Source organism: Porites lutea, chromosome 2, assembly GCF_958299795.1.
Source record: "Porites lutea chromosome 2, jaPorLute2.1, whole genome shotgun sequence".
In the NCBI taxonomy this organism is placed as follows: domain Eukaryota; kingdom Metazoa; phylum Cnidaria; class Anthozoa; order Scleractinia; family Poritidae; genus Porites; species Porites lutea.
Window position 1 is genome coordinate 32,692,947 of NC_133202.1, and position 18,185 is coordinate 32,711,131.

The 18,185-nt window shown below is 37.7% G+C and overlaps 1 protein-coding gene across 1 annotated transcript; it reads left to right on the forward strand.

The window, feature by feature from the left end:
- Positions 1-3,487: 3,487 nt before the first annotated feature.
- On the forward strand, positions 3,488-17,527 carry LOC140926077 (neurocan core protein-like). Its single transcript, XM_073375875.1, has 5 exons — positions 3,488-3,837; positions 5,700-5,814; positions 8,389-8,502; positions 14,835-15,215; positions 16,575-17,527. Exons 1-5 carry the CDS (start codon positions 3,490-3,492, stop codon positions 16,967-16,969), a joined length of 1,353 nt encoding a protein of 450 aa, XP_073231976.1. The 5' UTR covers positions 3,488-3,489; the 3' UTR covers positions 16,970-17,527.
- Positions 17,528-18,185: the final 658 nt, after the last annotated feature.

Consider the following 18,185-nt stretch of genomic DNA (forward strand, 5'->3'; position numbering starts at 1 on the left):
ATTTTTTCCAAAGCCCGATTAACAGCTTTGAAGTTTATTTTTCTTAATATTCTGTTGTTATTTCTGTGGTTTTATGAATTCCCTGGCTTCTTATATCGACCTTCTTTATTTTGTGTCTGTTGCTTATATGCCACTTATTAACCGACAGTGAGGTCCCTACACAGGGGCACCCAACGTCAATTTTCGGAAAATATCTGTTCGGAAGACGATTTGAGATCTAGAATTTTCGGAACATTTGTTGCAAAGTTTCTTGCTTGCCTGTCTCTCCTAGGATTTTCGAACATCTAAAAAATGGTATAATTGCCCATTTTAAAATGAAGAATTTTTATCCTAAAAAGGTCACCTAGAATTTTCGGGAGCTATTTTTCTAGCTGAAATTTTCGAAAAGGTAAGTTTTGATCCCTATAATTTTCGGATCATTGGACTTTCAGCTAGGAAATCCGAACAGATGAAAAGTTTTTAGAGGATAAGAATATGCCGATATCTACCATTTAAATACTAAAATACGCTTAACAATGCTATGTTTCAGTGGTTTTGAACTATATTCTCGTTGGGTGCCGCTGCTTACAAGGAAATCTCAGACTGAAACCTCCTTGATGTATTGACCGAGCGATCAACGCCAAGGCCTGAGATTTCCTGTAATGACCGAACGGACAAGTTTAATAAATCATTTATTATACGGCCTTTTTAGCGCTATTATTAATTGAAAGTGAATACAATAAAAAACACCGCGTGCAAGGCCATAAACCTTTCTATTCGGCTAACTCAATGTTGTATCCAATTCAAACCCTTTGGGACATTTTGTTTCAGGAATTTCCATTTCATTTGAATGTGAATGCCACATTATAATGCCAATACAACACACAAAGAATCTTAACCCCAGGAGATTTGATTTGGGTACAACACTGAGTTCGCTGAATAGGTCTATTCGAAGTTGTGTTCACTGAACCGAAACGAACCTTGCGATGCAATCGAAACCAAGGACATAGCTTCTTTGATAATGAGAATCTTTGTACCTCAGCCTGCGATCAATGAAAAGGTTTAAGTGGTCAGCGGATAACTTACAAAAAACACGTCATCTTAATAAGGTGTACACTTCAGCCCGCGGTACAGTCATGTGACACTGGTCAGCTGTCAACTGATCATAACATGGATGCCCACTATCAAGTTCAACACAGATTACATGTGGCTTGGACACCTTTCTAGTAATGCCTGGTCATTACAAGAAAACCTCGCCCGCTTAGCAGCCAGTCAGAGCGCGCGTACTATTGTAGCCATATATTAAGGCTGAATATGTATCTAAGGTATTCGTACACAACAACTAGAAACAGTACAAAGGCTACAAAGAAAAATTATTAGGATCACTTTTTCAAAATTTAAAGAATATACTGATCCTCCCTTTAAAGAATTATCGATTTTAGTCTACCATCACCTCCCAAAGACTTCTTTTGTCCTCTAACGCTCACAAACTCCGAGCAAGAACTCACTTACAAAAATCTCAGTAACTAAAATATCAAGGAATTTCAATATGGAATTATTTGACAACATCGGAAAAAACTTAAAAAACTCATTTTCTCCTCAAACAAGAAAATAAGAATTTCAGTCAATTTCAATGAGCATTTTCATGAAATATTAGTGATCTAAATACTATAATCTTCGTAACACAGCCATGTCTATTTTTCAATTTTCAAAAAAATCATCGTTGTAAACTTTTCTTAAGGCGTTCTCGCTCCTCGTAACTCCTCCTAAAGGGTTGCTGGTATGTTCTTTTTCCCAAGTATAACTTAGCGGCTGTTTACATGGAGGGCCTCGAGCACCGGGAAGATCGTAGAAGGCGATCTTAGCGCCATTTGTTTTCTGTTTTCAGTTTACATGCAAAGGTTTGTACTTGTCTGAAAGAACTAGGATCTTCCCGGCTAGCTGAGAGGTAGGAAGACCCCTACGGCCCCTGTAAGTACCTTGTAAACTAGTTTTCGCTAGTAGGAAGATCATTAATAAACAAGAATGGCGGCGGGTCGTTAACGGTCATAGATTTCGTTTGGCGTCACCTCGAGCTGATAATTGTGATAATTCTGCTGAAATTAAAGATAGTTGGTAACGCCAGTAAAAAGAGCAGAAAGACCCCAATTGCATTTTTGACTTTGACGCCCGCCATCTTTAATTCCTTCTCTAACTGGGCACCACAGGGACCTCTGGCTCCTAACGAATCTTTAAGCAACTTGAACGCAACTGTTAAGTCACCGTTTAAGAGGTCCATGCTCAGAATTTTACAAATATTGAAGTGGAAAGAATCAAATGATGATGATGATGATGAAATGTGACCCAGAGAATAAAGTTGGACGCGTGGAACTCAGGAATAAATTAAAGCAAATGTATATCTTGCAATGAAATGTCTTTGTCCAAAAATATTCCAGACCTATGATATTTCCCTCTCCTTCTTGTTAAATTTAGAATAACGTTACAAAATCTACCTTCTTAATAAACGTTTTTTTTTTTGTTATTTATTTGTGGTCACCCGAAGTTACGCTCCTGGTGAAAATACTAATTAGTTTTGAACTCACCTGCCTCGAGTGCAATTATTAAGCTTTAAGAAGCGCATGGAGAATTCCTGCGTTTCGTTGTTCTCTTTTGTCAATGCTTTTTTGTTGGTAAAAAGAGAAGAAATCGTAGCTCTTAAAATAAAAGTTATTTGCAATACTTTTCAATTCACCTTATACGGTATATCGAGTATATTTAAATTTCAGAACATTAATTTGAACGTAACAATAGTCAACGTCAGTCATTTAAACCCTGGATTTACTAATGACTAAATCTCTGCAGGGTCAACCCAGCATTTTTGACCAATCGTTTGTCTCAAATAAGTCGCTCAAGTATGTTAGTGATATACACAACGCGAACTCGATAATATAAAGCACGAAGGCCATGGCTCAGGCCGTAAACTGCATGGTTGTGCGCTGCCATGCATTCTGCAGTTATCTTGCTATCTTACAGGCTTATGCACTGGGTCTTTGAAACTACAGAGAAGCCTCAGTCGCTTTTAAAATAATCGACATTCAAAAACTCAACAGTGCCACAGAGAAGGGGGCGGGAGGAGGGGACTCCCGTTGCTAGAGAAATTGATATTCTAATGACTGGGTTCACTTGAAATAACAGGTATAACAATTAAGTATTACCTGTCAGATTCCCAACAGCAACAAAAAAACCTAGTTCCGCTCATATTTTGACAGACAATTTTTTCCCAACTTCGGCTTCCGTCAGCGACAGTTTGTCGGCCTTTGAGTACTCTTAAATGACGTGTTCTAGAGTTTCAGTTCAGTGCTTTTTTAAAAGTGAATTATTTAACTCCATATAATTGTTGTGAAGAAAGAACTTAGATATCATTTCGAGTTTATTAGCTAACATTGTTTCTTTTCCGGGAAATTCAACTCTGCAAAGTCAAGATTCGTACCATAGCTACAACTGGCTTGATCGAGACCGTGTAACAGAGGCATGCTAAGGTTATCCATTTTGCTGAATGGCTGTTTGTGCCTTTACTTTGGCTTTTTCGCTGAAGCAATAGAGATTCAAATTGATGCCTTCACATCCGCTCGAATGTTCAGCTTTGTGGAACACAAGTGGTACTATCTTGAAGCATCAAAGCAAATGGTATTCAATGTGAGCGAGTTTGCAGACTGCGCTATGAAATGTTTGACGGCAGTTCCAGCATGTTTATCTCTGAATGCGGCTTCTTCTCCTGACGAAGAGGGGGTATTCTGGTGCGAGTTACTACTAAGCGACATGTACAACAACTCAGTAAACCTTAGAGAAAACGCAATGTCTCACCACTACTCTAAATCGGTAAGTTAACAATTTGACAACTAGATTCACCGAGGGGCCTAAATTCAGATTACTACCCATGTTCAAGTTAAGTTTATTTATATGGCTTAATAAGTCTAGATTTTTCTCGAAGTGCTTCCATTCCCCTTTTTAATCTATGAAACTTTCCTTAAGTTAGGAAATTAAAGCGAATAGAAGGTATTTTGCCTCCAAACTAAAAAATTGAAAAACGTTTGCAAAGTGAGACATTCAGCGAAGAATCCGATACTAAAATCCAAAAAAGAGGAAATTCAGGAAAGAAAAATTTATCGAAAATTCAGCTAATCGAGGGCGGCTCTATGTTTGGGAAATTTCTGGAAAACCAAGAAAATCGACTCCGTTTTCAGAATTTATGACATAAATTATGTGGCAAGCGCTTTCAAAGTTTAAAGTTTCAGTAGAAAAGACGATTGTAGTTCCTGTATGATTTGTAACTTTTAAAATTTTTAGAAGTATTTTACCATTTTCTAATATATTTTTGTCGGGTTTTAACTTAACAGTTTTGAATTTTTTAAATATTGATTTTACATTTTAAATTTTAGTGAGTTTCAACGTATTCTATATTACACATTTTTTTTATTACATTATTTTTACTTTCAATTCGAAGACGTTTTGTAAAATGTGTCTTAATCAGTTAAACACAAGGACACCTGAATAAAGTTGCTATGTTATTTTAAACTTTTATGGAAATAGTATTCACGTAAGGCTCCCCGCCTTGAAATTAATTACTGAGCAGAAGTTTTGGTTACTAATTTGGTTACTGATACAATAAAAACTCGCGTGTATTTAGAACCTGTATTTTTTGAAGTCTGGCGGAAAAAGGTTCTTGTATTTTGAGGTTCCTAGTTATTGGCAGGTCTTTTAAGAACCTGTTTGACAATTAAAATTGCTATGAAGAAGATATAGTTGTTGACTACCAGAAAAATAAATGAAATATGATTTGGTCCTAAATAATCAGTTATGTATTTATTCACAACTTTAACATGATAAGCCCAACTAGAATGATCGTTACAGAATGTATATGTAACATGAGAACAAGAGTTTTATCCGGATAAAAAAATGATTTAAAAAACTGAAGAATTAGCTAACTAACTAAATAAATAGATTTCCTGCAATACAAATTTGAAATTGCAATCTCAAAGTTTAACTCCTTGCTTAAAACTATCCGCTGTAACTGATACATACGAACTGCTGGACCTTGCTTGTCTAAACAAGTTCTTATATTTTTGGGTATTGAAATGGCAAATTTCTGCCAGCAGTTCTTAAACCACTTTCAAGGTTTTTCTTGCAAGCGAGTTTTTACCAGTGAGTAACTAACTAACATTGATTAACAAGAGTGAGAAGTTTATCCTCCCCTCCCCACCCAGTCCGATGTGTGTTTATTCTACCACTGCTTTATTAGAAATAAAGGTTGTTTCACTTCGTGGTTCAAACTTACATGAAAACAGATTGTTATTGGTTAAATAACGGCAAATAACTCCTTTTAAAGTTTGTCCTAAAAACAAGAAAGCAGTAGTCTTCCACACAGGCTGCGCAGGAAACTAAGAAAGCAATCTTGTTCCTCTATTTTTTTTTTATGTGGGTGCATAAAAACCAAGTTCGCTAAAATGTTCCACAAATTATTTTCTTTTCTTTCTTTTTCTTCTTTTTTGCTTTATGGTTCAAAATTTGACCCCGTTATTTCAATTGGTATTCTGCTCATTTCTTTAAATGAATACAGAAAATTAATAAATGAACAGAAAACCGACTAAAGTAATTCAAAATACTCAAAACCTAACAAAAATAAGATAGAATTAACTGGGTATAGTTTTTAGATTTTATTTATGTCATGGTTTCTTTTTCAGACTCCTTGTGTGAAGAGACCCTGCCAAAATGGCGGTGTTTGCACTCCTTTATATTACGACGATAGTCACATGTGTGATTGCAACACAGGATTCACTGGAAGAAACTGTGAAATAAGTAGGCAACACAACAGACATTTTCTGTGTTGTTTCCTGGTTTTAAATTTAAAAATTTTGTAGTTCTTACATGCAACTTTAAGAATATCTCAAGCTCAGTAAATTTGTCCTCCTTCATTACTCAAGGGGTTTATTTAAGGTCTGGTTCAAAGATGTGTTCTGAGCATATGAATAATTGGCAATATCTCTCGCCAGGAGACCTAGGAAAAAATTATTTTTTCCCCCAAAGTAAATCTTGATATTTTCTTGTGCCTTAACGTTTAATTATGGTCACGTGACATGTCACGTGACTAAAAAGAAAATGAAGTAAATTCGCTTGGTGGCGAATTTACTTTGTTTCGATAAACAAATTGACATTTTTGGAAAGAAGATAAACATACCCAACTTTCTACTTTTGGAATGAATGTGCGCAAAGTTTCCAACTAAAGTTTTAAATAATTCGAGGTTAAATTTGGACTTAAAAATGATGTTTTCCCCCATATTTTTTATTGAAGTGTAATCGGCTACCGATTCGTCAATAGTACACGATTTTTAGCAAAATGGTCACGTGACTTGTTAACACAATGTTTACACTTGAAAATGATAAGGACGATAACTTCTTTATGTGTGCCAAATTTGGATTCAGCGCCATCATCCACTCAAGTAGTTTAAGGCCTGGGACTTAAAGGCGTTTACTTGTGGAAAATGATTACTGGCTATAACATTGACATAGGTGATGGCGCTGAATCAAAATTTGGCTCACGTAAAGAACTCACCGTCCTTAACATTTTAAAGTGTAAACATTGTGTTAATAAGTCCATTTTGCTAAAAATCGTAAATTACTGCCCAATTGGTGGCCGGTTTACGAAAAGAAATCGGAAAAAACATTTTATTTTTCTAATTCATGTTAAATATTTCTAACACTTCACGTTTGGAATGACCGTCCATTGCACTTCAATAAAAAATTATAAGGGAAAACATTAATTATTTTAACTGCCCAAATTTAATCCTGAATTATTTAAAACTTTAATTTTAAACTTCGCGTACATTCATTCCAAACGTAGAAGTTAGGCATGTTTATCCTCTTTCAGAAATACCAATTTGTTTATCGAAACAAAGTAAATTCGCCACCAATTCGCCAATTTCCTTCAGTTTCACTTTTTGGTCACTTGACACGTCACGTGACCATAATTAAACGTTAAGACACAAGAAAACCTGAAGATTTACTTCTGCGGAAAAGTTCATTTTGTTAGCTAGGTCTCCTAGCGAGAGATATTGCCAATTTTTCATATGCTCAGAATACATCTTCGACACAGGCCTTAAACCCCTTGAGTATGCCGAAGTTATAGCCAATAAATCATTTTCTACAGGTAAACCCCTTAGTCACGGGCCTTAAACTTCTTGAGTAGCAATTTTTCTTACTTTAATTTGCTTCCTTGAAAGCGTTGTTTTTTAACTTCAGGGTCAACTTATGCTGAGGTTATCAAAAATTGAAAGATTGAATGACATTTTCAGTTTTCTCGCCTTTCAGCTCTCAGTTATTAGTTACTAGATAAAAAGTCAGTCAATTCCACTTCAAATCTGCAAATATTTGTTTGAATGTAAACAGTTAAAAGAACAACATCGTTCTTTATCTCGATTTATCCACAAAACAGGAAGAGAAAATGAGGAAAATTGTTCTGAGCGTTTTCACTCATATGGCCAACGGCTATTCAAATGTTTAGAAGCAAAAGAACGCGTTTACATGAGGAAAAAGTTTAACTCCTACGGGTCTTTTCTGGGACACCAAAAAAAAAAACGGCAGTGGCGAACGTGACTTCATGTTAAAATTCTCTATAAAACCAAATATAGGTTGAAAGAAAAGAAACAGAGCGTTGGAGTTGGCGCTTATAATTACTCACAATTATAAGGAAAGGAAACAAAAAAGTTAACAATAGTTTACATTGAAATTATAGTAAGAAAAAAATGGGAGTTACAAAAACGTAAATTTCACAGAGAATGAATCAGTTGATTCAATTGAAACAATACATTCTAAAAAATTCGACTGGTTATTCAAAGTTGTCTCACAGACGTTATTAGAGAAGTAGTAGTTAAAGAAGAGAAAGAAAAACTATGCTTTTTAAAAATTTAAATAGAGAGTCGTTGTAAATTCCTGCTTATCGATAATGACATTTTGCGACGTTTCTTGAAAATGATGTCGATAGAAACATATACAGCTATTTCGAGAAAGGTTAGCAGAAAAAGTGTACGCGACAATCGCGAAAGGTATTGTGGGTGGTATTTATTTCACTGTTCTTTAAAGAAGTTTGAAAAGATGGCACGGAAGGCCATAGACGAATGTTTGCGAATGCTAAAGGAAAGCAACAATGGAGGATTTGACACCGCTACAGTGTCAGCAACAGCGTATTGATCATATCACATATTCCTTTTCGGGATTGTCGCGTGCACATTTTTTCCGACAACCTTTTTTGAAATAGCTGTATAAAGATTGAACTTGGGGGAAATTGACTGCAAAACGAGGTAAACGATTTCTGTATTAAAGAGCTTTTTAGGTGCTATATTGATTTTAGATTTTCTCACCTCTTCCTTCATTTAGACATTGATGACTGTATACCATATCCGTGTAGCAATGGCGCAACATGTGAAGACCAAGTAAACAACTACACTTGCACTTGCATAGTCGGCTTTTACGGAAGGCACTGTACCATTAGTAAGTAAAACACTGGAAAAGCACAGTCCATTCATGACTTTATCTGTACTTATCTCTGGAGTGAGCACCACAACAGCAAGAGCAAATAAACAAAACAAAACAAAAAAATACATATTGATGCATATGTCTGTCTAATATTTTGAATGCGCCCGGTTTTTTCAGTCCACTTCTTGGCATCTCAGTCGGATGAATCACCTCGTCGTTTATGATTTTTATCAATCTATGCACCTTCGACAGAGAACCAGAGAACAATCTTTTGTATAAAAGTGTGCTTCTTTTCGTTAGATCCAGACGATTGTGCTTCTAGCCCTTGTCAGTACGGAGGAGCTTGCACAGATAGTCTGGATGACTACTCCTGCGCATGCCCAGCTGGAACAACAGGGAAGTCTTGCGAAATCAGTAAGTACATAAGTGCGCTTAAAAGGTTTACGTTTGGTACTCGATATCTATAATTCGTTGCTGTCGTCTTCGTCGTCTTCTTCTTCTTCTGCTTCTTATTCGATCTTCTTCTTCTTTAATTCTTCTTCTTGTTCTCGTTCTTCTTCATTTTCTTCTTACAATTATTATTATTACTAAAGATAGGACAGGAACTAAAAGAGATTTCTAACTTGTTTTAGTGCAAGGACAATCTTTAAGAGTTATAATGATATCATGGATAAAAGTCAGTTTATTTATTGAGTAATGTTGCTTTTCTCAGATCTTAACGACTGTTTTCCAAACCCGTGTGTCAACGGCGCGACATGTACGGACGAATTAAATGACTATAGCTGCACATGCGTAGCCGGATACGGAGGGAAAAGCTGCAGTATCAGTGAGTGTTTATTATAGCGGAGCTCTCGCGCGCGCTTCGCGCGCGCGCAACGTAGCACCATGGGTAACAAAATTTGGTAAACTATCCATCCGAGAAAATTTGGTTATGACGTAGAGTACGCCCACCCGTACACACACTTCATTTAAGCCGATGTCAAACGTCACAATAGATCTTGCACAACTTGACTAGCCTTTCAGTTATGTAAGCCATCCGTATGAGTACGATTAGATAGACAGCTGTCAAAATCAGACATCCACTGACAATTATCACATGACCATCTCGCGGGCTCAGATGAAAGACCAGTCGTTTTGCCCCTACATATAAGCTGATATAATATGTCACACTAACCAATTCAACATAAAAACGAAACTACGCCGGGCAAGGCTGTCAGTTGGCTGACAGTCGTTTAAAGTTATATTGGTAAGCCTAGTTAAGGTAATTGACAGCTGTCAAAATGGGACATGTGCAGACCACTATCAGAAAACTAATAACGTGGGCTCAGGTTCGCTGAGGTACACGATCTGGCCTTTTGCACTACAAGCCGGACGGATATGCCTTACTCACACTCGTAGTCTGTTAATTCGAATATTCACCATTCTAATGAAGGTTAATTGACAGCTGTCAAACTAGAGTATACGCTGACCATCATCACCTGAGTGTATCGCGAGCTCATTTTTCTATCCATTGAGTTCACGTAGTGTTTAAAGTTTTGCGCTGATATTTTATTTGATCACGGGCTCAATTCGAAACCCCATAGCTTAGGAAATCTATCCATCCTAGAAAATTCGGCAATCACGTGACCTTACACCGACCACCCGACCTTCCGTCCGTCCGCACCACAGGCATCCCAATGTTTAATCTCACACTTTCTAGCTAATTTGGGAGCCTGCAACCTGATATTGTACATCCATGTTTTGATTAATTGACAGCTGTCAAAATAGTGTTTCTGCTGACCAGTATCACCTGACCGTATCGCGGGCTCAGGTATCGACCCACTGAGTTCGAGTGTTTTTTGAAGGTATCCGCTGACAAGTTGCTACTTTTCAAATGATCGCAAGCTGAAGTTCAATTTTTTTAAAATGCATATGAAATAAGTCGTGTTTATGAGCCGCATTTTTAAAATTTTGATTTCGAACTGACTTCGGCCGCCAAAATTCAACCCGCTTTTGCATGCAGGCTAGGCAATCGCTGTTGACTTTTCTCACTGTCACGCGTTGATCACGTTCTGTGTCCAACTTTTATGTTCTGATTGGTCAAAATTTGACAGGTGAGTTCATGCGGAAAATTCATACAGCGTCTGGAAACTTGCTTACTGATAGCTGGAGCTGAAAGAGTTTTGTGTCATCTTGTGATGTTTTAAACTGTCTTTTTATACCTGGTGTGCAAAATGAAATACAGCTGCTATCAACATTGTTCTGTAATTCATGGCTGGTCTGTTTATTGCGCTTTATGTTGACAAATGCACCGCTTGTGAAAGTCATTGGAAATCCGATTTCGGATGGCATCGTTTTCAAGAATGAGCTTAGCCACTTGCCCTTGCTTGAGGCGTAAGAGGGTTGAAAAGTCTCCAGCGATTCTGGAACACTTGATGACCTTCAGAAGCAGCGTCTCGACTGGTAAGCCTGAGCAATTATTGTCTTTGATGTGTTTTTTTTTTCGGTTTCCTGAAGTCGAGCGTACGGTTTATGCGGCTTAAGTTTATACACGAGCAATGATCTAACCTACAATAGTACCAGGTTTAAAAAGCCTTTAGACGTTTTTTGACCGCAATTTCAAAGAAAAGGTTCCGAAGATTATTTAGTTATGATTTTGGCTATAAACAGAAAGCTCTGAGCGATTTTCTTGCTTTGAGTTCATCTTGAAAAAGAGCAAAACACCGGGAAGCCGCGGCTTAAAACATAAAAAAAGTTTATGCTTACCTGACTCATGATTTTCAGAGACACTTTACTCTCAATACCTCGCTTCGTGAATGAAAATTATTGTCTCTGTACATGTTTCACCGAATTATATTTATTTTATTGATTGTTAGTAGTCCCTTCCGCAATTTTTATCGCTGCACCGGTTGTTTCCAGTCGGACATAAACATCGCATGCAGGAATACTCAAAACGCCGCGCGTAAATATAACACGCTTTTAAAGATTACACATAACAAAACCATACACAGTTTAATAAATAAAGGGAAATAAAACCTAAACATAAACAATTTCTCTATCATGTTGAAGCGTAAATGGTAACTCAATTAATCGCACTGCAAATTTGCGTGTCAAAAGTGAGAACCCGTCCGGCTGGCCGAAAAGGTGATTTTGGGAATTTTTTTTATCGTTTTCACTTAAAGCCCATAATTATTACCCTGCATATCACATAGGACCAGATTTTTCTAACGGAAAAGTCCCGCATTATGGAATTCTTTTCATGAAAACGTCTTATAATTCAATGCTATAATTTGTAGTGCGAATTGTCTTGCAAAATTGTGAAAAACTGCAGAATTATAGGGCAAAAAAGAACAAATTCTGTCCGAGGTCTGTATGATAAAAAAAGGGCGTCATAGTACTGTTTACCTGAGACGTGTTGAGAAAACAGCTAATGCAAATACAATACACGAATAGGTCTATTTGTTTTCCAGGCCTAATCTACTGTGATCGAACATGATTGCTATTTTTGGGTGTACAAATAAGACTATTAACTCGATGTAAAATTTGTTTCACTCTTGGACTGTCAAATTATTTTTCTCTAAAATCACTTAAACTTAATTTGCCTCAAAAGTCACATGAATGTGCCCTATCTGTGGATTACAAGTTTACTGTTTGATTAACGGGAGCTTCGCTTTTAGCCCTGGCTAAATCTATATATTAGAATTAAGTGAGTAACCTTATAGTAATGTTTTCTGAGGAAAGGGAGGAGGGGCGGGGATTGACTTTAAATGAAAAAGATAAAACGAAAACTTATGTGTAATATACGAAACGTTGACGGATTTAATATCACTTCGAAGACATTAATGGTTGGGAGTGTCTGTCATGAAAGTTGGGAACTGGTAAAATGAAACTGGCAGATTTTATAAATCTTACTGTCAAATATTCCAAAAAACCTGGCGACGATTTAACATTAAATTAACAATTAGTTCATGCGTCTGCGTGCTTATATCGAGATATTGAGAACGCAGGACGTTTGGAGAGCACGAAAGAGGCATAAAAGTTGCTCGAGGCGCAGCCTAGAGCAACTCTTGCCTCTTTAATTTAGTGCTCTCCAAACTTCCCAGGTGCTCAATATCTCGACTTACGCACAGCTGAAGCATGAACTAATTGCTTTACAAAGCGATCAATGCAGCAGTTAACTAAATTTTTTATCATTGTAGCGCGCGTTCAAAGGAGTAAGCGTCAATGTCTACGTGACTAAGCTTATATTTTTTTTTACCTCACCGCTATGTTTTTGTCTTGGAACTGAGAGAAAGTTTACTGAAGTCGCGTAAGATAAGATTAAAAAAGATTGTAAAATCTATATTGAGGTGCCGAAAAACCATTAATTCACCGAAAAATCCTTTTTGAAAGAAATAACCTTCCAAAGAATGTTTTGCACACGCCATAGCCCGCACAGCTCGGGCAGATAACAACAACAACAACAACAACAACACTCACCTACTATCGGTTAACAAATTCAAAAGTTTTCTCTTAAATTTACGTTATGAAACACATGGTTAACGCTTCATCGTGTGCTGTTGACTTATGGATCCACTTGGGAGACGTCTCTGGAGGATTGCTAAGCTCAGAAGAACTCGAGGTATCGTTTATTTACGTCATCAACGCGCTTAATGGGATTATGAGGCACAATCGCGCTATGGAATTTGATTACGCGAATATTCTAGCTATGTTATAAAATATCTGAGGACATGCTTCCAACAGAACAAAATGAATCTAATAAATGTCGACTCGCTTTGGTTTGCTTTTAATGAGTTTCCTGGTCGTGCTTTTTGCTTGAATCTTTAATCTTAAACTTGAAATAAGTAAAACGTTAATAAAGATCATTTCATAACTGAGTTAACTGAACATTTATGTTACATTTCCTACAACATTTTCTTATTAACAACTGAATCTGTTCCGTCTTGTCATCTGTTTTGTATTACAACTTCACGGTCTTTCAATTAAGAAATGGTAAGAATGCAGCATGCCGCCATTGAATTATGGATGGACGCAGGAGGTTGTCAAGTAAGAAAAAAGCGCAAGAGTTGTTCGAGGTGTAGCCGAGAGCGACTGACTAGCTTCCTCAATGCTTAGCAAACCTCCTAAGTGTATCCATAACTCAACGTTTGCATGCACAATAGAGGAGTTCGCCAGTTTTACCGCGCTAGCTTTCCGTTGGCGTGCAGTCATGGAAAAATGGTACATGGCTAATTGACCAATCAGAGTGCGCGCTTTGTTTTTGTTATGTTATAACAGATATCAATGACTGTTATCCCAACCCGTGTTTGAACGGTGCAACATGCACGGACCAGCTGAATAGTTACACGTGTTCTTGTGCACCTGGATTTGAAGGGATCAATTGTTCTTTTGGTAAGTGTCTCAAGCATTTGTCGTCCTAGTAATTCTTTGAATTTTACGGTGTGGGTAAAGAAGGGTGGACCGAGGTTTTTAAGTCACATGGTTATCCTTTTTGACTTTAGAAGTTTGTTAATCTACTTTTAATACACTGAAACAATTTCACTAAAAATTTTGGGACGTCGGAACAGCGCAGTCCGAGGTCAATCGCTCCAAACTCCGTCTGAATCACGTGCTTTTCCCAAAAGAGAGGACGAGAGAGCAGAGGAGAAGAGACGAGACCGTAGGAAGTTAGAGTGAGTAACATAGTACCACCTGAAACCCAGGCTAGTAAATTGAATTTAAAAGATACTGTTGCGAACAGCAAACTACGAACGAACGTATTTCGCTTACAAAGTTTTATCGTCGATCGCTATCTTTAACATTGACTCATAACAGAGATCTAGCTGTGGGCTAAATACCATGGACTTTAGGGAAACGACATTTAGAATTTATATCCTGCAGCCTCCGCGTTCTAACCTGTGTCTGTTATGTTGCCAACCCTGTACACGCTTTGTACAGCCTGTATCATGATGGCTTTCGGTTCAGGCTAGAAAACCATTTATATACTTTGAATACGCCATTTTTAAACAAATTTTAGGCACCACTGGTTCTCTCCAACCATGCTCTTTGAATCATTGACTGGCCTTAAAAGTTCTAAAAATACGCCATATTTCCAAGCTGGCGTTATTTTACTACAGCTACTAGAATGATTCGAAATTTTGCTTTCTTGTGCAAACTAAGCCTATTGTTTCTTATAGACCTTGTGGGATGACTAAATTTGAATAAAAAAGCCCACACAAATTGGACTGTGGTCAAAGTACACATCACGGAGATCGCCTATTACATAGTGAGTGGTCTTAAACGACTCACTTAATCAGTGACACATGTAAAACGCCCTTTTATAGATATATTGAATATTCCATTAAGTGCTTGTGATTTGACGTTCACAGGTTGCAACCAAAACGATGGGTGGCAAGGTTTCAATAAATACTGCTATAAACTCACACAAGATTTGAAAACGTGGAATAATGCTATGACAGACTGCGTGGCGATAGGCTCGAATTTGGTGACCATTCATTCCGAAGAAGAACAAGACTTTGTTTGGTCAATTATCCCTGTCAACGTGGACATATGGATGGGCGGAAACGACATAGCTACCGAGGGAGACTGGGTATGGGAAGATGGTAAACCTTGGGGTGTTTACACGAAGTGGCATCCTGGGGAACCAAATGATGCTAATTACGCTGAGGACTGCCTAACGATGTATCAAGCTCACGGCATGTGGAACGATTTGGATTGTGATTGGCAACTGTCATCCATCTGTAAAAAAGGTGATTTTCAATTGTTATTTCGATTGGAAAACATTTTTATTGGTTGGTTTCTTATCGCTGTTTAGTCAGTGTTAAGGTTGGGAGCGTGGAGATATAAAGTAGGGTGATTTTGGATGCTAACCTACCCTGGGTGCCAGAGACTTTTCTAGCGCGGTTTCCGGTTTCTGTCAAGTCTTTATAGTGACCCGCGCGATGGCTTCGGCCTACGGCCGAAGATGTGTCGGCCCTCGGCCCACACAAAAAATTCTCGCTGCACGCGAGAAAAACCTCTGGTACCCAGGGTAATGCTAACCATGACATGGGGGAATGATTTTGGACATTTGGAATTGGAAATCAAATGGTGTGGGAAACTCAAGAATTTAGGTTGAAGCTTTTCTTTCTTTCTTTTTCTTTTGTCTCTTCAGCTGATTGCTCACACGTTATAGTGTTTCCTTTGACCTTAAAGGTCAAATTTAGTCTTTGAATGTTTCAGCACGAGATTTCAAATAGGATTCCTCGTGTAAATGTCTTAGTACAGTACCCCTCTTATAAGACGGAACCTTAGTAGAACAGAAGGGAGCAGTTGCACTGTTGTTTTTAAAGTGGAATGTCATGAGTATAAAGAATGATACACAAATTATCTTTAATGCCGAAGACGTCATGAATCTCATTCAGATCATGTTATAGTCTATTATTTTTAAGATGCTGGTGCGCCTAGTGTAAGGATTATATTTGTCCCGAGTACTTTGTTACGTCATTACCTTTATTTTGGCACATGCAAGAAGTGTAAGACTTTTTTCACAACAGTATCTTCGCTACTACTCTCAGCATAATCTAATCTAAAATAATATACAGAGTAATCGTCTAAACGACACATAGGCAATTCCCAATCTTCACCTAAATCTTAAAATGGACACCAAAGGTTAGCTCTTACCATTTCTCAGCGTATATATTCGGCTTCCAATAAAGAAGGGTACCTGTCTAATACAGACAACATGTGTCGGTCCAAACAATGTCCTTTAAATTAAGAAAGTTAATTGTGTTGTTAGCTCAAAGTTCGTTCTCCCACGTTGGCTTGAGCGTCCGGACAACGTAAAGAGCAGGATCACCTAATTAAATATGTCGTTAAGCCTGGGTATATTGTTCCACGAGCTTGTTTTGTAATTACTTTATAGAGCGGTTTTCACTTGATTGTCGAAAGTAATTGAGGAATTGGTTTGGTTTTGGTTTTACTACGCCCTTTGGTTGGCTAGTGTATTTACTTTGGTTTTGGTTTTACGACAGTCAAGTGAAAACCGCTCTATTACAAATCACTTTACTTACACTTAGTCACTTACGAACACTTCATTTCATTTTATTTTACTTTACGTTACTTGACAGGATGTGATATGAATGGCGGATGGATGATGTTCAACAGTTTTTGTTACAAATACATTGCAATCCTAAAAAATTGGCAAGGTGCCAAAACCTATTGTGATAGCTTGAATTCGAAGTTGCTGACCGTTCACTCGCAAGCAGAGAATGACTTTGCACACTCACTCATCCCTGGGAACGGGCAACACATATGGGTAGGCGCAACCGACATAGCAACGGAAGGAACCTGGGTGTGGGAGGACGGAAAAGCCTGGGGAAGTTACACAGGATGGGCAACCGATAGCTCAGAACCTAATGGAGGTAGCTCTGAGAATTGTGCAATGATGTACAAATCTGGGAAACCTGGCCTCTGGAATGATTTAAGTTGCACCGGTATGCTTCATTATGTTTGTAAAAAGTAAAGCCAATTTCAAACCTACGCAAGCTTACTAAAACTATTATGGGCACAGGAAACGTGAAATATTTGTGACCGTTGGGCCTTGCGTTTGTTTTGGTGAAAAGCAAACCATCTTAGAGTCAACTGATGGAGTTGCTTTGGAAATTATTCTTTTAAGGCTTTGCTGTTAGCTTCGTCACGGCCTCCATCTCGGATTGCTGGTCAAAACTTTGACAGATGAATTCATGCGTAAATACTCTGTCGATATCTAGGCGTTTGTTGACCGACATCTAAAGCTTGTAAACTCGGTCACTGACCAATATCTCTTGAAGTTTGTCTGTTTTCACTTTGGCTGTGAAGTCGAGGGTTATTACGATAATGCATTTTCCGAGATTTGACTGGTTGAATATTGCCCCACGTTATTGTTGAAGTTAAAATGCACATTGAAGGTTTATAGACTTTTATCTGGTTAAATTAAAAAAAGAAAAATAAATAAATAAACAAACCAACAGCAGTAACTAACAAACAATTTCTAGTGAATACTCAGTTGTTGTATTTGTGCAAAAGGACAGCACGGAAACACCCCCTTCAGTCACACTACTTGAATAAAAATGGTTTTTGAGTTGTTGTAGTATTTGTAGTGCAAGGTGAAAGTCTAGCGTGGTAGTAATAGCTTGACATTTTACCCCGGGTCTAGGGCCTTTTACTAAAACTTATTCGTCTATTAGGTTTTAATGTTATGGCGGTGGAGATATGAAAAAGAATGCTCATTTATAAGATATTGTCTCCCCTCTAGCTGTATACACATGTACGTAATGAATGTGGCCTAATTGCCAACGAGCAAGCCGAGCGAAGACGGTCGGCTTGCGAGGCGGCCAGCTTAATGCCACGCGAAGTATTGCAGAAGGCAGAAAAATTCTCGATCGTGCTGTGAAAAGTGTAATGTAAGGTGTAGATTCCCTGGGGATTTTAGTAGCGTTAGATTTCAGGTGTAGTTTCACGTGACTTTTGATGACCTTTCAGTTGTAAAAAAACCTTCAAAGTTCGGACATTGTTCGCTTACGCTCTAGCATCTATTTTTTAAGAGGAAATAATAATTTTATGCTCTGTTTGCCTAAACCATTGACCACTTCTTATGGTATCAATTCCTTTAGTTACTTGGCAGCAACATGGTGGAATTCTCTTCCTGACCATCACCGCACTATTCTGATATTTCTTCTTTTTTCTTCTTTTCGACGACT

What these genes read in the sequence shown, in the direction of transcription:
- LOC140926077 (XM_073375875.1), top strand. Translation starts at nt 3,490, where the DNA reads ATGCTAAGGTTATCCATTTTGCTGAATGGCTGTTTGTGCCTTTACTTT. An exon ending in TGGAAGAAACTGTGAAATAA is followed by an intron (nt 5,815 to 8,388) that starts GTAGGCAACACA and finishes TCCTTCATTTAG; the next exon opens with ACATTGATGACTGTATACCA. An exon ending in CGGAAGGCACTGTACCATTA is followed by an intron (nt 8,503 to 14,834) that starts GTAAGTAAAACA and finishes TGACGTTCACAG; the next exon opens with GTTGCAACCAAAACGATGGG.